The 21,452-nt window shown below is 39.7% G+C and overlaps 1 protein-coding gene across 4 annotated transcripts; it reads right to left on the bottom strand.

The window, feature by feature from the left end:
- Window positions 1–8,298: 8,298 nt before the first annotated feature.
- Window positions 8,299–17,520, bottom strand: LOC121297223 (fibroblast growth factor 18-like). Of its 4 annotated transcripts, none has more exons than XM_041223374.1 (5): window positions 16,813–17,520; window positions 15,488–15,665; window positions 13,169–13,349; window positions 10,653–10,759; window positions 8,299–9,200 (listed from the first exon to the last, which is right to left on the bottom strand). In XM_041223374.1, exons 1-5 carry the CDS (start codon window positions 16,842–16,844, stop codon window positions 8,931–8,933), a joined length of 768 nt encoding a protein of 255 aa, XP_041079308.1. In that variant the 5' UTR covers window positions 16,845–17,520; the 3' UTR covers window positions 8,299–8,930. The 4 variants fall into 4 exon arrangements, with proteins under 4 accessions (XP_041079308.1, XP_041079309.1, XP_041079310.1 ...); XM_041223375.1 differs by having other exon boundaries at window positions 13,169–13,346; XM_041223376.1 differs by having other exon boundaries at window positions 15,626–15,665.
- Between the last annotated feature and the right edge of the window lie 3,932 nt (window positions 17,521–21,452).

Below are 21,452 nucleotides of genomic sequence, written 5' to 3'. Positions count from 1 at the left end.
TGAGCACAGTGCAACACTTAAGAGGATTTAGATATTTTATGATCAGATTGAAATGTAGCCAAGGAGTCAAGACAGAGTTACTTTGTTAAATATATCATCCATGGAGTTCCATCCTCACAATCAAGGAATTGTGTGCTTAATGCATTATAACAAATATATGTAATTACAGCCTAACTACATTTACCTAATGTATTTTGAAGTGTATTCCTATAAACTATAAACATACTTCAGATTTACTGTATTACTGATACAACTAAACACTGTTATAAGGGGATAACTTTTCTTTTGGGCAATCGTAACTGTAGATTACAAAGCACGCGTTCTGATTTTATTAATGAATGTTAATATCTGTGAAATATTTAATCATTTTTGTCAAAAATGGAAGAAGTACTGCTGGACAGTAGAAAAGGCACTGTAATGAGGTATCTATGACCTTGTGCATGAAATTCAATTGTGCAGATGATAATCATTGCTGACACTGATCTGATTGAGAAATGGATCAGTTGAGGACAGGGCCATCATTTACTATAGCCTCTTTGCCCTCAATAAATAATGCATTGTACCATGCTGAATTCAGTCCATACATTTTATTAAATAATGTATCTCATGTACCATTTCTAGAATATTGTGTTGAATAGACAAGTGTTCCAGAAATATGTGAAAGCTACTTCCACTGAAATATACAGAGGTGCACGATTAGCACAAACTGGACTGTCTGATTCCACTGGAAGTATGTGATAGCTACTTCCACTGAAATATACAGAGGTGCATGATTAGCACAGACTGGACTGTTTGATTCCACTGCCCCTTTCACCCACTGGGACGTTTGCATTCAGCTTGATGGTGTTCATGAAGAAGCTACTTAAGGAAACTTCTTGTTACCCAAATGTTACCCTTGGTTCTTTCTAATTTTCCTACATTAAATAATATCTTCTGTTGAGTTTTAATGGGTTACTGAACCAAGAAACCCTTTACTGTATCTTACTGTTGTATGTATAACATCAGTATATTTTATCTGCTGGGGAATAAAACCAAATACATTTCTTAACTTCTCAAGGAGAAAGGGGATTTGTCTTATGAGCATCATAGTGTATCCAGATCATACTCCCTCCTGCTAAGAAGCATGTTTTCTGTTCCCACAATAGCCATTCATTTCAATCAGAGCATTAGCACTGCTGCAGGAAGGACAAACTATGATACCCTTAAGACAACCCGTCCTTCTCCTGATCAACACTTCCCATTTAAAGTTCAAAACTATTGTTAGTTTTATTTCCCTATTAAAATATAACCTTTGGTGTTTAAATACAAAAATAAAACAGTCTGCATTATGGTTATTTTATATATATATATATATATATATATATATATATATATATATATATATATATATATATATATATATATATATAGATATATAGATAGATAGATAGATAGATAGATAGATAGATAGATAGATAGAGTGCCAAGAAAAAGTTTGTGAATTCCAACGATAATTATGGAAATTCCATAGTTTTTTCTTTGTCTTTTGAAACAAAATGATGTATGAATTAGACAATCAATGAGTAATTAAGATTCAGGGTATGTGAAAAAGTAAGTGAACCCCTGGTTTTATCAGCTCAATTAAGGGGATAATTTGAATCAGATGTTTAAGTAATTAGGTAGATCTTCAGGGGTGAGTTTGGGAGGCCCCATCCTATATAAACATCGGAAACTTCGTGAGTTTGGTCTTCACCGTACAGGTGTGTGGAAACACGTCATGCCATGATCAAAAGAAATCTCTGAGGACCTCAGAAAAACAGTTTTTGATGCTCATCAGTCTAGAAAAGGTTACAAAACCATTTCTAAGGATTTGGTGCTCCACCAATCCGCTGTCAGACAGTCTACAAATGGAGAAAGTTCAAGACCACAGTCACTCTACCCAGGAGCGGTCGTCCTATCAAAACTTCTCCAAGAATAAACCATAAAATCAAGGAAGTCACAACGAACCCCAGAGTAACATCCAAGGATCTAGTCCAGACATAACCCCATGTTGTGGCAGGACCTGAAGTAAGCTGTCCATGCAAGGAAGCCCTCAAATGTCATCAAGTTGAAGCAGATCTGTAAGGAGGAATGGGCCAAAATTCATCAAAACCGATGTGAGAGACTGACCAACAGATACAGAAAACACTTAGTTGAAGTCATTGCTGCTCAAGGGGGTGCCACCAGTTACTGAATCTAAAGGTTCACATACTTTTTCACACATAGATATTGAATGTTGAATCATATGTGGATAGATAAATGTTGAAAAAGTATATATTTTTTGTTTCATTTGTTTAATCAGGTTATCTGTATCTATCATTAGGACTTGGATTAAGATCCAATAACACTTTAGGTTTGAAATATGTGAAATATGTGAAAATCCTAAGGGGTTCACAAACTTTTTCTCTGCACTGTATATATATATATATATATATATATATATATATATATATATATATATATATATATATATATATATATATATATATATATATATATATGTAGGGTGTTCTGTAATGAGGTTTATAAACTGGGTCAACGCTTCCAAATAAGAAAGCTAACCTGGTGCTTTGGGTTAGCTGTTCTCTGCAGACTGATTGTCTTGGAAAAGAATTTTGCTCCAGTTGAAGTAAATCAAACAGTAACATGATTAAAAATATAAATAGGGGAATTTGCTAAACAAACTGAAAAACTGCTAGGAAGAGTGTTGGTATTTCTAGTCCAATGCAAATTGGACACAATTTCTTGCCAACAGACCACAATTATCTTGATTATTTATTTCTTTACAGAAATAGCTAATAAGTAACGGAACTATACAGGGTCATGGCTTTTTTTTTGTTTGTTCAATAACTGTTAACAACTAGCTTAGAAGCAACAAATATGCTTTGTATAAACTAAAAAAAAAAACCTTCTTAGGAATTAATCAAGTAATAAGCTTTAAAACATGTCAAGGTAATGTTATCTTGTGAGATCATTTTTTAAAACTATTTTATAAATAGGTTAACACCCTTTAAAAATAAATTCGTATTTAACTATGTTATGCAATTGCTGACTTCTTTTGTAATGACATTGTGGCTGTTTACACATGAGTATAATTTATCAATAGATCCACCTCCTTTACTTTATATCAACCCTCCTGTCCCTTTACATACTCTCTCATTCTCACTAAAGTCAGATGAACCCATTGACTGTGCTGTGCAGCTGACAGGTAAGGAGCCAGGCTGTGCGTAGCAGAGCGTGCCCAGGCTGGTTCCTGGAAACTGGAACGTGATACAATTGGATCCTACCAAGAGATGGGGCAACTTTCCCAGCATGTAGCGGAGCTCGGCCTTTCGAACTCCCAGACCCGTGACAAAAATTCAGAAGAAAAGTGTAAAACAATACCAGTCAAATAGAGGCTTCCCGGGAGGGAGGTGGGGGGGAGGGGGTGCTGGCGAGGTGAAAACTGGCGGACGCAGATAAAACAACATTCTACCCGTGAAGATATCCGAGACACAGATATCCACGCTTACTCAAAATCATTTTCAATGATACACATCGATTTAAAAAATATTATAGCACACATCCATAGCTTTAAAATCTATGAATTAAAGCTATTAGAAAATAAGTTAACTTGACAAATAATTTGCCTTCATCGGTGTAATTATACTCAACTTTCTTTTTTTGACGTCATTGTTTAAAACATATGATCTTTCAGTGTATGGATAAAGTCAAATAGTAAACTTTTACAAGCAATTGGAAACATTTCAACTGAGTGTATATATATATATATTTCCCTCCGTAAATATGCTAATTCCACGGATGTACGTGAAAGAGAAAGATCAATTGGGTAAACCCTTTGAAAGCAATCCCTACACAATACGTTTCTGCGGTTCGATATATATATATATATATATATATATATATATATATATATAGTATATTATATAACATTTCAGTCTGATATGCTTGATCTCACTTACCTTTCATTAACTGTCACAGTCTTTCTGTGGCAGAGATGTTATGTAGTTATCACTTTTTATGTGGATTTTTAGGCTTGTCAAAGTTTCTTATTCAGGTCACAGCTTTATCCCTGCACAAAGAATGTATGCTGCTGTATGGGAGAATCCCATCCTCTCTCTGCTGTCTGCTGGTGGAGCAAAGGGAGGCATTTAAACTGATTTAAGAGTTTCTACTGCACTTTCTATGTACCACACTTTCTTTAGGGATGGTACGAAGCAGACAAACATTTCAGCGAGTGCCTTCACCTGGGATTTGAAGCAGAGCTGCCACCTCGGACGATTGGGATAAGAGTGAGAATGCTTCTGAAGCCGCAGAGGGTAGAGGTTTTTTAAAAGGTTCAACTGATGGATTTGACAAAGATTTGTTCAAATGTGTGTGTTACTGTTTACAAAGCATGTTGTGCATCTGCCAATCAGCTGCAAAACATTTGTCATGTGGCGTGCCAGCAGCGCTTTCAGAAATCGATACAGTGGGGCTGGCCTGTTTTTTCCCTTTCCTCAAGCTTGTTTGTTTTCCCCAAATATCTTTTGCTGCTTCAGTTTAAAAACACAGCTGAGTTTACACAGCAACCCCTTTGAAAAAGAACAGCTAAGAAATAAGATGTTCTGTTTACTAACAAGGACAATTACAGGAGGCAGTTTGCTTTAGTCTTTTTAAAAAGGTTCTGGCTAATCCAAGTTCAATATTCCAACCCTGCATCATACCATCATATCACTCTCCCCACCTCCCACCATACACACAGCTTCCATTTCATATAGACATGATCCACATTTAACATAAATCCTCATTCAATTTTCAAACTGTCAAATATAAACTAAACAAATAGTAGATGTTTTATTAGTTCATACCAATCAACCATGCATTCAATCTGATTGTGGATACATTTTTAAGCCAGGTGCTCATCTACATTTAGGTACATTGAGCTAACCAAATAGTTCCAGTAAATCTTACCTCATATGAATTGCTATTCTGATAAGTCAATGGTGTTTTTTAGTCTTTTTTTTCTCAGCGACTGCGTCTAAGCAACTAATCACTGCTTTTCCAATGACTCTTGTGTTTTCAATGGCCCTATGTTGCTTTACATAACCCTGTTGAAGTAGAATGCATGGAGACAGCGGCAGTTCATTGTAAGGAAGGAGAGATTGGTAAATTTAATTCATTAGTAGTTTTGAAAGACAACTTCATTAAAAACTAAAATTCACATTTACCATAATTACTTTTATATAGGAAAATGTCATACAAAATGTGCTGGAATTTTTTTTTTTTTGTCATCTCTATCTACTCTAGATACTGTCCACAGTGATGTCTGTAAAAACTCCCTATCTTAACCCCAACCCCTGTCTGTGGACGGTCTTTATGGATCTCCCCTTACTGATCTGGACTGTCCAGAAAGCTATCTGTGGCAGTGATAAAACATGATCAGTGCAGAAGAAAATGAGAAAGAACACACATGTAAATAGATATTGAAGAGACAATATATGTACCCTCTGCAATTCCACTGTGTCACCTATATGTGAATACAGTGGTGCATTCATTTCTATCCAAGAGTAAAACTGCATTAGACTGGCTTCTGGAAGGTTAGAGGGTCAGATAGACATGCTTGTGGGGGCTTATGGACAGGGCAGTGTCCAGGAGGAAGGGAGGAAGGCTTGTCTCGTTGACAGGTCTGGGTTTCAGTGTCTCCCGGGTGCCCCTGTAGTCGTAGATTGTTGACAGGCTGCAGTAATGTCGAAAGCAGATGGGAGGAACTCTAGTTGATTAACACCTCATCAGCCACCGTGTCAGAGAACAACCAGCACCATCCCCATGGGCACTGTGGACATTGCCTTTGTACATTTGTGTTTCTAAGAGCGTTGTTTGGTAATGCAGGGAACTCATGTGACTTTGTGCCCTATATTTCACTGTGATAATTTGTCACCTACTGTATTTTAAAAGATAAAACTGATGCTGTCTGTTTCTTATTTACCAGTACCATTTTCTTGCAAATGTCATTGAACTTTCCATGTATTTGAAACTTGGTTAATTTAACTTATATGATAAGGCATTTTCAACACTGTTTCAAAAAGGAGGAATGGAAAATCCCACTCTTAGTTTTTTCTAGTTTTCTTTGTCTTATTTCCTTTAACCTTCCAGTCCCTCAGCTCTAACCATTAGACTACACTGCCTTCCAGTCCCTCAGCTCTAACCATTAGACTACACTATCTCCCAGTCCCTCTGTTGTAACCACAAACCTCTAACTACTATAAATGGTTTTTCCAGAGTGGGTCTGTTAAACTGGGCCCTGTGCCGATGCTGGCAGACACTGCAGGGCTCTGGTGATAAGACAGCTGGCAGTGAGAGGCCAGGTGGGAACAGCTCTCACTCATTCTCTGTTTCTCAGTACAGAGTCCACTGGCTTACCTGGGGCAAACAATACCATATAAGGGCTCCTAACCATTTGCCTATATTGTGACTAAATAGTAATACTATATAAACAATGCTTGGTATGTTAAAAGGGTTAAGGGTTTTGTTTTCTCAGTAGAAATAGAACAATATGAAATAATATAGTTTAGCTTTAAATCTTCAAATCTAATATAACCTTTCATTGAACCCCGTTAACTATTGTATTTTTAACATGTTTAAAGACTGTAGCTCTCAGAAATATGTATAATCGTCCTGGCACCTTCCTATTTGTCTGAACTTATACAGCGTTATGTCCCAAATCTTTTTGATCAGTTACTTTTGGTGCATGCTCTGTTCGATGTCTCATTCCTAAACTTTGGAAATCTCTTCCCAGAGACATAAGCGGTGTTTGTCTCTTCGTTTAAAATTAAACTGAAGACCTTTTTGTTCGATCGGGCTTATAATTAGATATTTTCTTGTTTTTAAAAGTAGATTTTGTGAAGTACCTTGAGACATATGGCGTGCTATTAAAAAAAAAAAAAAATTAAAAATGATATATATATATATATATATATATATATATATATATATATATATATATATATATATATATATATATATTGATTGATTGAGTGACAATCTAGATAATCTCACAGCACATCTGGTACACCAGAGTTATTAACCTGAAAGAAATAACATTTTCTTCTACAGCTATGGCCAAAAGTTTTGTATCACTGTGTAGAATGAACTAATTTTGCTTCATAAAGTCAAATAAAAACTGCTGAATAATGTTACATTAACATATTGAATTACATACCACTTTGTAGTTTTCCATATACTTAGCGAAAAAACTGACAAAAATTGAAAAATGTGGCATTTCAAAATCTAACATGAATTGCTATACTACTATTTTGTCTTCTGGTAGACTTTTGCAGTATCATTTTGTAGTTTCTTTGATTAGATGATGTTAAAGCCATCCATCCATCCATTATCATTAACCGCTTAATCCTTTACAGGGTCGCAGTGAGCCGGAGCCTAACCCGTTAGACACAGGGTTCAAGGCAGGACTACAGCCTGGACAGGACGCCAGTCCATCGCAGATGATGTTAAACAAACAATCAAAATGATGTTCATATAGTTTTTTCTTTAATGATGGGTCAATCCCAAATTTCTAGGTGATGCAAAACATTTGGCCAGAGCTGCATGTGGTATTTCATAACAATGTATTACTCACATCACCAAAGGGCAGAGTACTGCAGGGGGACTGGTTAATAGATACACTCTGGTGTGGTAGACATGATTCCGAGAGCTCTAATGGGGTCACAGGGGTGCTTTATATTAGCTTTTGTATTCCATATCAAGTTAATCTTTAAAGTCGAGAACCTTTAAACAGATGTCTTTTTCCTAGTATTTTATAGCTGAATTTAATAAATATTTAGGGGTATAGGCTATTACTGTAATTCCATATCATACTGGGCGCACACAAAAAGTAAAAATCAATAAACTGATCGTTAACATACTTTGACTGAACACCAAGTTGAATCCCACTATATGTAATGTAATTTAAGACAGATATCCACTTCTCCACCCTCACCCTCACTCCCAGACATTCTGCCCTTCCACTGTCACTAACTGTGATGCACTTTATGCTCTAACATGCATACTCTGCGGTGAGGGTCCAGAAGAGTGGAAATCAGCAGGTATTATTCCCTGGTTTATTTTTGTTAAAAGACACAAGAAGCTTTCACGTTTAAATGTTGTTTTGTTTGTTGTTTTTTAATTATTGAGGCAGTAATACTTGTTTTTAAAAGGGACTGAAATATACAGAGAAGTGAAATAAATATTTTATTATTATTATTATTATTATTATATTATTTATATTGCTTATTTTATTTTTTTTAAATATTCCCTTTATCATTGATGTATGAGACTTTGGTAATCCACTGAATGTCATAGTAGCAGCATTCTCTTTGTCAAACTCCTTGTAGGATCACAGAACAGTAATTCCGTGTGTCAGGTTTCAGAAGAAAAAAAAAACATATATATAAGTCTCCTCAGTCTTGAGGATTGCAACCCAGAATCCTCACCGCTCTGTCTCTGTTCCCCAACGGGGGCGCTGTTTTCCAGTTTTTTGTTGTTTTTTTTGTTTAAAAAAAAATTAAAATTAAAAAATCACAATCTGTTTCCCATTCCTCTTGTATTTGCTACACGTCCTGGGTCCTCTCCTCCTCTTCCAACTTTGTCAAACGTACTGTTTGCTCCCCCCCCCACCCCCCCCAAAAGGAAATAAAAACAATCCCACTTGATTTTAAGCTTATCCTCGTAGCCGATTATGTTCTGCTGAGCACCTGGACAGAGAAATAAACTTGCATACTCACTTTACGACACCCCCCCCTCCCCCCCATCGCTTGCTCTCCTTAGTACTGCAGCCACAAAGTACAAAAATAGAACATCTCTTCTCCATTTCTTATATGTATTTCTCTTGTCATTGATCTGCTGTAAAAATTATTGCTCTGTAGCCAGTCCCTCTAGCTAGGGCTGGCTGGGTGGATGCGTTTAGTCCGCTTGCTGACCGTGGTGTAGCGGAAGGGCCTCTGGGGGTCTGGAGGCACCCCTTTGGGGTAGCGCTTCATGAAGTGCACGTCCTGCTGGTTCTCCTGGGTTCGCGGGCCTTTGCGTGGGCGCCCCTTCTTGGTGAAGCCAACGTACCAGCCTGAGTATTTGGCTGACATCAGGGCTGTGTAGTTATTCTCCAGCACCTTCTCCACAAATACACACTCTTTGCTCTTGTCGCTCACCTGTTAAGAGGTGACACAAAAAACAGGTTAGTATGGAGAAGCCATTTCATGAATGCATTCATTTATTTGTCAGCTGATGTGTCCTGTTGAATCAGGTGATAACAGTGCATGTCTTCTTGTGATCCCTTAGGAAGGGATATTTGTTCATCAAAAATGTGCAGAAGACACTTTGAAATGATAATACACAGGTTCCAACCTGTGACCCGGGGAAATCCTAAAATATCCCTAAAATATTGCAACTGTACCACACTGCAGTACCACAGCCTCCTAACCATTATTTTTCTAGTCAGCACGGCATCTCAAAGAAACACTGTGTCTTACAGTAATGCTGGGATCAACTGTACATTGTCATTTATTATAACAGAATATTCCTTCAGATTTAAATAAACATGAATGTCGATGTAATGGTTATGCTTCAATTTAATGCACCTCTGTTAAAAGTGAAATACCCTTACTTTGTTGTAAAACTAATGATCGTGATAATTAGTTTAGAGAAATCCTTCATTTATAATAGTTACATAATATTACTGATGGGATGGGTGAAGTTTGTTTTTTGGGTAAATCTGGTTAATCCCTAATTTAAAACAAAAAGAAACAAATCTGGGAAACAGAATGCTAACACCCCAAGTCAGATACCACAATGCTAATACTAATGATGAATACTTGTTTCTGTTTTCATTAGTATATTGTATGCTTCTTCCATTTCTGTTCAATTGATAGTCATCCAACTACAAAGCTGCCGATGATTATCTGGATTGCTGTATATTGGTATAACATAAATAAGCTTTGACCGTATTTGTGGTGTCAGACTCATGCCATGCAAGGTAATGGAGCACTAGCATCTTATCTGCTCACAGCAGCCTGGACCCTGTGCATTTAAAGACACTCCCTGATCTCATCTCAAGTGTGTTTCGACACAGTCCCTAATCCCACCCATTTAGAGATAGCCCCTTATTTACCAAATTAACTTCTGAACTAAAGCAGGAAAAAACCTTCTAAATTCAAAGCCCTCCTAATAAAGAGCAAACACCGATGCTTTGATAGGATAGTGATTCTACAGTGATTTAACAGACAAATCTAGATGGTTTTCCAGTACATTTAAAATGCAGTGTCAACAGCCTCTGAGACTTTAATATAACATAATGTAGGGAAAGTATATGCAGGGCTGTAACTCCATCAAGGGGTTCCTGTGAATTACTAAACCACAAGAGTGGAGCATGACCGGACTTATAGCCTTTGCTATTTATTATCATCATTGTTTAAAACAAGAAACAGCGTAATTGCAGGAAGTCGCTGTTCATTCATTCTTCCATTATTGTTCTGGTTAGTTTCTTGTTTGTTAGAATTGTAAATTCCTCCCTTTGCATTACAGAGTAGGGCCCTTGGACTGTTACCAGCAACTTGAGGAGTTGTTTTCACACCGCAGCCCCCCGTTGTGATGATGTGCATTACCTTGCCCACTAGCTTGCCTCTCCGGTTCATGCAGAGGTAATAGTCCGTAGCTTTGCCTTTGATTCGCACCTGGCTCCCAAACGTGTCCGTTTCCACAACGAGCTGGGCTTGTGAAGAGAGAGAGGAGGAGAGAGAGAGAGATTAACTGCAGCTCGAATGGACAGTCTGAAATGACAGAGCACCACCTTAAAGAGTAAGTAGCGGGGTTCTGGAAAATATACTGTTATACGTCCCACATGTTGCTAGAAGTGTGTAAATAATGTACCTGTCATTTTTTAATTTTCATTGTAAACATCCTGAAAACACTTTAAAGTCTGTTTCAAACTTTTTTTTCTAAATGTCTGCTCTTGTGCACTGGGATTTGAGATCTGTCCTCTAAATCACTGAAGGAAGAGCATTTTAAAAATAAATAACATAACAGTGCTCTGGCTTCTCGTGCCACTTTTTGGTACCACATCATGGATCTTTATTGCTGTGTTAACTGTTTGACAATGTGGGCAATGAAACAGACTTTAAAGTTCTAAGTATAATAAGTTGTCAGGATGTTAACAATGAAAGGTACATTCTTTTAACAGTTGCAGCAACACGTGGGGACATGTAACGCTATAGTTTTCGGAACCCCGCTACTTACTATTTAAGGGCTGCACAACACCAATACTCATTGGGGTAAAAGTATAGGAATGATGTATGCATGTCTGCAACGCATGCAATACAAACTCTGCTATCTGAGCTCCTGAGCTCCTGTCTAACCTGTGACAGGCAGACAGACAGTCTTCAGTTTCCAACACTGACCTTTCAGAACAGGTTAAGGCTGGTCTCCAAATAAACTGAAGAGAATGACCTTTGGTTTGACAAGAGAATTTTGGACTGTTCTAAGATTGGACTGTTCTAAGACCTATTCGTAGAAGGGAATTCTCCCCTGGTCGGTAGCAGCTGATGTGAGGCAGTGTATCCCTATGCATCCCACCTCTTCTTCTAACTGGGTCCCTTCTTGCAGAGAGACAGAAAAAAAGAGAGAGAGAGAGAGAGAGAGAGAGAGAGAGAGAGAGAGAGAGAGAGAGAGAGAGAGAGAGACAGTGGCCCTCCTTACCTATGCAGGGAAACAACAATGAGATCATTCCAGCGACCTCACACAGCACAGAGGTCAAACAAAATCAATGCTCAGCCTCACTCCCACTCTCTCTTTTTCTCTCTTACCCATCTCACTCCTTCTACCACTCTCTCACTCTTCATCTACCTTCTATCTCTCAGATTCCCTGCTCTCCACCCCCTCCCTTGTTCCTAATCCTTTGATCTGCTTCTCTCCAGCCAGTCCTGCGATACAGCGATGGAACCTCTCCCAGCTACACTGTTAGTGGTCTGTGCACCCTTACTTATTATTCAAGAGAGAAAGCCATATTCTAAACAGCACGACATTTAACAAAATCAATGCCCCCTATTGATCGGGAGTTATATTTATTGCTGGTCATAGATTTTTAACTCTGAGCTTCAGCTAAAGAGCAAACATTGTTTAGCCTGCAGTGTCGCTTTCTGCTTACCGCTTTCCGAAAGGAAATTTCGGCCCCCCCGGTTTGGGGGGGGGGGTGGGTGGAGAGAGCTAAACTGTGTGTATTTCTGACTTAATGATCATACTTGCAATGGTAAAGCACCCTACACTATAATACACACCAATACCCCACATTTGTATTGCCTTGTGCCTCAGTCATGGCAATGGGTAGCTGACTCTTTCACACATGACTTCACCTGCACTAAGACCCTGGTTTTCAAAGCCTGGTAGCTATTCGTCAGGTGCTCCAAAAAATAGTAACATGATTTAACTGAGTAACAAGAACTGTACCTTCTGGGGAAAAAAAAAAAAAAAAACATTAGGTAGTTTACTGCAAATTGTTCTTTTTTTTTTTTTTTCCCCCAGTGTGGATGCCTGTGACTGCCCCCTGGTGGAGTAGTGCTGATCTCAGCTTGTCCCCAAGCCATAATGGAGTGCAATTCAGTTGTCCTAAAATCTGCACAGTAAACAGCCATATTGAAAGATACAGCTATGGTCAAATGTTTTGCATTACCTAGAATTTTTAGAAACTACAATATGATATTGTAAAAGTCTACCGGAAGCCATAATAGTAGTACAGTATTTCATGTTAGATTTTGAAATGTCACATTTAAAAAATGGTGTCAGTTTTTTTGTAAGGTAGATGGAAAACTACAAAGGGGTATGTAATTCAATGTGTTACCGTAACATTATTCAGGTTTCATTCAACCTTATGAAGCAAAATTTGTTATTTCTATAGTGTAATGCAAAACTTCTGGTTTGTTGTCTTTGGACGTGTGCAGTTACTTTTTCACCAAGCTGTTCCCCCAAAACATCCCAAAAGCCTACCCATTGGCTATTATTAGTTCATAATCATTTGCTCCTACTTTATTATGTAGTGAGGCTTTATTCTGATGTAATTAAGAAGCTCTGTTAGTGAGTACAGGCACTGGGGGATAGAGACACAGCCCCTGACGGTAAGCTGTCTTACCATATTTGTCTCCGTCTTCTCCTCGTGCGCTGATCCTGCGGTCCAGCACCTGCACGTGCTTCCCGCTGGTGCGGCTGTACAGCTGGTAAACTCGCAACTGTTTCCGGCTCATATCGTCTCGTGCCCGCGTCTGATTCTCCACGTGAATCCGGAAATCCACATTCTCGTCTGCCAGGACCTGCTGGGACCCAGCGACAGTGAGTCTGTGCGGAGCAGCACCCCTACGTGCATTTGTGTGTGTTTCTCTTGTTTCTCATAGCATATGGCAGGTTTTCCTCCTCAACTTGGAAATTGGCATTTAAGATAAAGTTTATGGTTTTATCCATATGTAATATGTGATTTTCATAAAGCTGATATTTTTAAATGTTGGCAGTGTGTGTAAATATACCCCAAATAAGGGCAGATATTTTGTGTCCACATTGACAGGCTCGAAATCAAATACAATGGCAGATCAACTAGAAATAAACATTGTGTTAACTGTGCACACACTGAAGTGGTTTCTTAACGGTGGCTTTAAATGAAAAGATCTCAGCGCTGGAACAAATGCTTTGTTAACCTGTCCTGCTGTGTCATTGGAGATCTAACTTCCTGCTTTCTTCCTCCCCCTATCCCTGTCTCGTTCCCTTTTGAACCCACGAGTATCTGCTTCAGTGGCCTTCAATCAGCAGACCTGCCCGCACTCGTTAGACTGATGCCCTGACAGTGCTGAACCAGCATTGTTCTTTGTCTTCAGTAACTGATACTATAATGTGAAGGCTGTCTTGATAATGTTTAAGCCCAGACTAACGTTCCCGGTTTTGGGTAAAGCAATGGACCCATGCACTCAGTTCTCAGCCCCCCCCAGCGCTGTCACCCTACCCCTAATTATAAGCAGTATTACATATCTGGGTTATAAGAGGTGTGTGACAGATAAAATCCAGTGTTGCTGGTCTGGGTAGAGTTTTAACTGGTCTCTACAATTCAGATGGTACTTTAACAGGGGGGGGGGGGGGTGGGGGTAGACCCACCACATTTTAGGAACTGGGAAATCCTGGGTAGGGTTTAAACTGCCCCTTACAGGTGAGACTGTAGATTGAGTTTAATCAGATCACAACCAGGGTATCTGATGTAACGTTTAAACTGCCCCTTACAGGTGAGACTAGACCTTTATAATTGGGGGTGGTTACCAAATTGGAACAGGCCAGGTCTTAAACTGCCCCCCTACAAGTTATAATGTACCTTCACACTGGAAGGGTTTGAATATATTCCCATTATTCAGGCTTTGGAGAGGCTTCAATCTCTGTATAAAGTCCAAGGTCCACAATAGCCCAGCCCTCTCCCGACTGAAACATGCTGTGAATGTGTTTTGCAGTGGCCTGTGCTGCTGCCTGCCATCTCCAGCTCCCCTTCATCTCCTGAAGGCTGCACTCGGGTTACCACTGCTTTGGCTCCCTGCCTGGAAAGCACTTGCTAACATCTCGGCTCCAGCACAGGGCGGCTTCGCCAGCCCCCCGGCCTGCTGGCACTCTCACAGTCTGAGCTGAGCCTCCAGCAAGTGCGAAAGAGAGAGGGAGTGAGAGACAGACAGACAGTGGGAGAGAGAGGGATAAAGACAGAGTAAGAGAGAGAAAGAAAGAAAAAGAGAGAGACAGCAAGAGATAGGGCGAGACAGAGAGTGGGTCCAGAGGCTTGAGTTTCAGCATAGAGAGCTCTGTTGGGAAATACTGCGGCCTTGGGGCCAGGGACCCGACATTAACCCCTTCAGCCCTCAGAAATGGTCCCTTCAGTATGTTCCACCAATATCTGGAAATGTCTGATATCGATACTGCACAACATCACACAGTACACCAGGGGCAACATTGGCTCTTTCATTCCAATGCAAAGCTTTGTTCCAGCCAGGTCTTTATTTTTATATATATATATCATTTGCTGTGTCAAGTAAATCATTTACAAACTGGCTGGAACAGACACTTGCAAAGGAATGGACAGGAAGAGCCAATGTTGCCTCTACACCTGCTCTTCACTGGAACTAAATAAATTGAAACACAAGGTTAATGCAGGTGATAACATTACATTGCATATTCTGGACAGGCTGCTGTTACTCCAGCCTGGATGTTAGGGAGCGCTGTGGTGTTTTGGAATCATCAGGACCTACCTGCTGCATCATTCAACACCCCAGCAGTGTGGATGTGCTGTTTAGTTTATCTAAGGGATAAACCGGACATGTTTACCAGCACCACAGCTTGGTGTACAGAAGCTATACACCAGACCTGCTTGTAATGCAAAGTCTCACCCATAGAGGGCAACTTAAACCCTACCAAGCCGCAGTCTAACTCTCACCTGTAGGGGCAGTTTAGAGTTTAGCTCCTGCTCCAGATCTCTCTGCTTCTGTGTAACTGGGGGGTTTCCCCCAGCATAGGAGACTCTAGATTGGGTTGGAGATGAGATGACAGTGAATGGAGGTGGAGTGTCTCCTACCTGGAGTGGACCGCACAGCACCACCACGGCCTGGACACATCTGAGGAAACAGACAAAACAAACACACGGCATTAGAGCGGACTTCAAACACATTGCTCAGCAAACACTCAATAACTGGGATGTTATTGTCTCACATAATGTGATTGTAACACTGCTTCCAGGAAACCTTTGAACATTAGATGAAACGTTTTCTTCAGGGCTATACAGTGTAATATAAAATAACAGTGCACTACAAGCCAATACAGTGAACTCACTGAAAGTACTGTTTACTCCCCTTCGCCTAGCTTGCTTGGAAGATATTCCTGCGACAGCAGTTATAATCATATGTATGCCTGTGTTAAGAACTGATGGGTCTTAGTTCAGATTAAAAAGAGAACATTCCACAGCAATGTAACCAAATTAAAACAATTAGGAGACACTGAATTGTTATAATTACTTGTTTGGTTCTACTCAAGGAAAATGCTCCTACCTGTGGTTTGTTAATAGCACATTAACATGAAACCGTTAATAAACATAATTTCATCAAGAACGAACGAGCACTTGCTTACAGTATTGTATTTCTATCCGGTAGCTCCTTCCAGCGGTTTCTAGTGAGGCCCTGTCCCCGGTCTGATTTAAGTTTACCAGTGGGGTTAACGCCAGAACATCAAATGTTTTCTTTTGGCAAGAGTCGTGGGATTTTTAAAAACCACAAAGTGGCGAGAGATCCATTTGACATGTCATCCACACGGCGGCACGCAAGCCTGACAGAACATCACCCAAACTCAACATGCGGAGAGAGAGACGAGGCGGTGTTACTCGCCGAGCTCATTCACGAATTTGAACCTCGGGATGCCCATCAGTCTTTATACACAAAACACACAGAGGTATATTGACCGCCTGTAAAGTACTTAAACTTTTCAAAACATACGACTGTTTTCAAAGTGTTGGACTGTCCATAAACCCCTACATATGCACAGCACCCAAACTATTATTATTATTATTATTATTATTATTATTATTATTATTATTATTAATAATAATAAATAATAATAATAATAATAATAATAATAATCACATTCAGTTAATCTAAAAGTGCAAATTATCTATCAATCTATATTTTGCATACCTTACAACGATATATTACATGTATACTCCCACAACACATACACAATTGCTGGTAATTAATAATTAAAGCGCATCCTTACAGGCAAGTGAGTGCTGACAGGAGGGACCGCATATCTCTTGTAATCCGCGGCTCCCCAACTAAAAAACTTGTTATCAAATCTATCTCCAGGTCCAGTTCGGGCCAGGGCAGTACCAGATGCTGGTTCCGACTCAGAGTAGTTTACTGGAACTCTAGTATAATCCACTTTTCAGCGATAGAACCGCTGCTGTTGTCGCTGCTGCGCAAATGATGAGATGCTCGGAGATGCATCAGCACTCTTCCAAAAAAAAAAAAAAAAAAAAGACGTTTTTCTCTATCTGTCTGTGTTCCTCTGCTGTGTCTGTGATTATACCTCTTTCTCGTCCCAACAGTGTAGTGGAGAGGTTTCCAGCAATAGGTATCAGGTAGGTAGACAGGTAGGTTATATCCCTAATACGCCTCCGGACTGGGCTTCCACACAGCAAGCTCCCCTGGTCAAACACAGCAGTAGTAGTGACAAAACGGGAAACACACAAGCGCTATGCTCTATTCTCTCTCTTTCTGCTTCCCCTTGCCAAGAAAAAAAAAATAACGGCTTCCAACACAACGTTTTATTCTATCAATGCACAGGGACAGCAAAAGAAGCAAGTGCACTGACTGTCAGCTGGTTGCTCGATTTGGTTATGGCTCCAGTAGCTCAGCTATAACGGGATACCCCCTCTTTGCTTCGCTTAATCCTTCGCTTTTTGTGGTGTTTTTTTTTTTTTTTTTTTTTTTTTTTTTTTTCGTTTTAATGTCATTAGCTGTAGACAATGGTTTCCTCTTTCTCCCCACGGCAGACCTCGTCACAGTAGACCAGGAAAGGTTCTTGAGGTCAAAGAGGTAGCCGGTAAGGCTATGTTAGGGGCGGAGGGCTGAGATAAGGGAAGGGGGGTTGCGGGTAGGAAGGGGCGGCTAGTGTCTTGGTGATGGAAAGGTCACTCGAAAAGGGCTGATTCCTCAGCTCCCTTGTGCCAGTCGGAAGGACAGCGAGGGTACAGCAGCTCCCGGGTCGTTAACACTACTAGCTCCGTGTTCATTGAATTGTCTTCTCTCATGTTTAAGGCTTCCAGCAAATGTATTCCTTCTGAGAGATCGCAGGGATGGAGGGGACAAATGACCGGCGTTGTCCAGTAAACATTTTTAGGGCTTCCCAACAACGAGTGAGGAGAGACCGTCGGCCAGTTCAGGGGTGTTCAAGATGGGGAGATGTAAGTGACACTGGAAATACCAGTACCGCCACTAAAATAACTGCAGCAGAGAACTAGCCCTAATGTCTCCTGATAATAATACTATCTGAAACACGGGCACCGGTGCCACATAACCTACTTGTTATCCATTATGCTACAAAAAATGTGCCAAATCAGAACGTGTTTTGTTAAAACAAAAATCGAATGTTGTATTTCCGTCACAAACACAAGCAAGCTGGATTTTCCAGAAAATTATGATCCTTTCTTCTATAAAATCCAGGTTCTCCCAAACAAAACAAAAACAAGTTTCAGATTCGAACATGAATCATTCTCACAACAGCGGCGGCAGACAGTACTAGGGCTGAGAAAGAAGTGATCTTGCCAAAGGAAAAAAAAAAAAAAAAAATAGTAGTTTACAACTGAGGACAAATACTCCCCCACTACACAGAATCAAATAAAGCAATACGAGTATAATAACAATAATACTAATAATATTACTATGAATAATAATAGCAAACACAAGTATTTTAGCAACTACAATTAAATAACACAGTAAAGTATTTCTCAGTACAGAAGAATGGTCTCCTCCTTAAAAAGTCTGATACCTGAACGAGCCAGGGAAAGACTGACTGGTAGCAGACTTAAAACTGCACTGCTACGCAACTCAGATCACTGGCCAGAATAACACACAGCGGGGAGGGTTGGAACGAGCGAGCGAGAGGCGGGAGGCGGGAAGGTGGGGGGATACGAATGCCAGCCCCTTCTTACACAGGAAACACTGTAATTCTTAATTCTTTGAAATTGTTGTCCTGCTAATATTCATTTCAGAAAAAAAAAAAAAAAACGTGTGTGCAAAAGGGGGTCGAGCAGGAGGGTGGTACGCATGGGGCAAATCCAAGATCAACACTGCCAAAAATATATCCCTGCCACATTTCAAAACGGCATCCCTTTATTTTCATTTTTCCCAGGCTCTTGTTTCGTCCGGGCCGAGGATCGGTAGTGCTTGTCTCCAGGACAGGGCTGTGTACAGAACACGCAGCTGAGATGCCCTGGGGTGTAGAAATTGCTGTTTAACTGCTAATAGTAGCACAGGCGAGGTTGGCATTAGAGTAACTATTATTAAAAACTCAGATTTACTATTTTATTGTTGGTTAATTAGCTGGGTGTACATACATTTTATATAGAAGCCTTACAGCTTTGCATCCAAAAAGTAATGTTTGAAAACTTACTGCTATGCAGTTTCAAACCAATGTATGCACATACACCCCAGTCGATCCTTTTAACAGACTGGAATTATTATAGTCACTTAAGCACACACATGGACATAAACCCTGAACTCCAGATCCAAGACATGACTGTTTGGTTACACGTTGTAAGGACCCAAAATAACACACAACCTTTTGAACATACATGCAACAATCATTTTAGTCATATTCATTTGTTTTGTTTTCCCCCCAAAGCTAGCATTCAGATGCACAATCAGTTCGCTTGTGCCCAGATGGAATAGATGCATAACCTTTAAATCAACAATAGGACATACCAATAGTGCTACCTTTCACTGAGGACATGAGAGGTTCTGTTGCATAGAAGAGGACCTAATTTTGTGGTCAGACATGCAACCTAAACACACACCATACATGTATGCACATACACACACGTGATGTAGAATGTGAGCTGTGCTTGGCACGCCTTGCTCTCTCTGAAGCCTGCCATTTCCTCACTGGTCTGTGTATTGATCCAGACACTAAGCACCGCTTCACTCTGCCTCTCACTCTGTAGCGAGGCACACTATTGATCAGGCTAGATGAGAACATTGGTTCATTTTTTTTTTTTTTTTTATAACCTCTGATTCCACAAGCAATGTAATACATATGTATGTATTTTCACTAACTTCAGAAAACAGCTTTCATGTCTGTATGGTATTTTCATTGGTTTGTATTGTGTTCCTCACTGTTACAAGAAGCAGCTACCCTCCCCGAGACCTCCACAGAAGTCACATGGGAGTATGGACAGTTAAAGATTATAGATCACTAAAGGAGGGGGCCAGCAGTCAATAAGAGCCACCTCTGAGAAGCTGTTTGATTCAGTCAGTCACACACACTCTAGAGCAATGCACATGCATACATACATACAAACAACTTTGGTGTCCACTGAGAGATTACATAGCAAAAGAATGTCCCTGGATCTCAATGAATATTGCATTTGGGGACTTCCCCTTTTGAAAGTGCTTATACTCCTTTAGCATATGGGCAGATTTTGCAATGTTGCAACAATCGTTAAAAGGGAAAGTTAAACACCAGATAATGTGGATGAGGCTCAGATTTGGAAGCATTCATGACCTTGAAATTGCAGGGCTCTGTGCCATACCACTTTCCACCTGGAGATCCTGTCTGCCTTGCATAATTCAATTGCAAGCCCAATCACACTCTGCTTCTCTTATCAGACTGTGGGTTTAGCTTTGATTTAAAAAAAAAGTAATAATAAACACATATAACACATTAACAGTCTAACACATCAGGAAACAGCCTCATTAGATTTTTTTTTTTTTTTTTTTTTTTTTTTTTAAATATTAAAAGTATCCTGGGAGGCAGCCTGCTACAGCAAGTGATTTATTTCCATCTAAATCAAAACAGACTAGATTAATCTGCAGATTGCTGTCTGTAACAATCACATACAAAGCTCAATACTCTAACAGGAGGGATGTGAAGCCTTGCTATTTTCACAAGGGTTTTGTTTATGAATACATCTTAAACATACTACAATTAAATGAAAGTGTCCTATTTCAGGTCTGTTAGCACAGTATTACTTCAACAGTAATTCAGGGGAGCAAACAACTTCCAATACTTTTAAAAAGTGCTTTTAGCACCATCTGTTGTTCATTCTATGCGACTGCAGATTTATAAAAGCTATAACATGTTATTGTAGCACCACCTAGGGACCATTGTTTACATGTTAACCGGTACCTAGCATTCATTCAGAGAAGTCCCAACTGGACAATATAATTGCTTTTCCTGGACAAACCACTTACTGGAAATCACTCTCAATGAACATGCCGTTTCACTTATCGTCCTTCCTCTGTAAACAAGTTCAGTAAGATATTGGTAAGAAAACATAACACAGTAAATCATTGTCAGGATCAAGTCACTGGCCTAAAAACTCACAACCCAACTAAACAAGGAGTCAGCTCTGGTGGACAGCCTGCATGCAACACCTGCTTAGCAAAACAAGAATAAATAAGAAATAAACACTTTGTGAACCACAGCAGCCAGTAGTTGCCCGTTATGGATTACTGCTTGAAACTGGCCCCCCTAAACAAACACACCCTAGCAGTTTATGCTTCGAAATATTGTGGTTTCAGACCATGTAAAACTCACCCTGGCCAGGTTCGCTGAAAAAGGTAAATACGACAAATGATGAAAACAGGAGAAACAAATTTGCACCGTTCCTGCAGGATTGCTCATAGAGTTGGCAG

Source organism: Polyodon spathula, chromosome 22, assembly GCF_017654505.1.
Source record: "Polyodon spathula isolate WHYD16114869_AA chromosome 22, ASM1765450v1, whole genome shotgun sequence".
Taxonomy (NCBI): domain Eukaryota; kingdom Metazoa; phylum Chordata; class Actinopteri; order Acipenseriformes; family Polyodontidae; genus Polyodon; species Polyodon spathula.
The sequence above is the reverse complement of the archived record's forward strand: the minus strand, read 5'-3'. Positions and strand labels throughout refer to the sequence as shown.

Bases quoted from the DNA above. Each gene is read 5' to 3' on its own strand.
- LOC121297223 (XM_041223374.1), bottom strand. From the start codon at position 16,844: ATGCGGTCCCTCCTGTCAGCACTCACTTGCCT. The intron at 15,666-16,812 runs GTAAGGATGCGC...CTGTTTCCTCAG, and splicing joins CTGTCAGCACTCACTTGCCT to ATGTGTCCAGGCCGTGGTGG. The intron at 9,201-10,652 runs GTAATGCACATC...ACCTCTTAACAG, and splicing joins GAGGCAAGCTAGTGGGCAAG to GTGAGCGACAAGAGCAAAGA.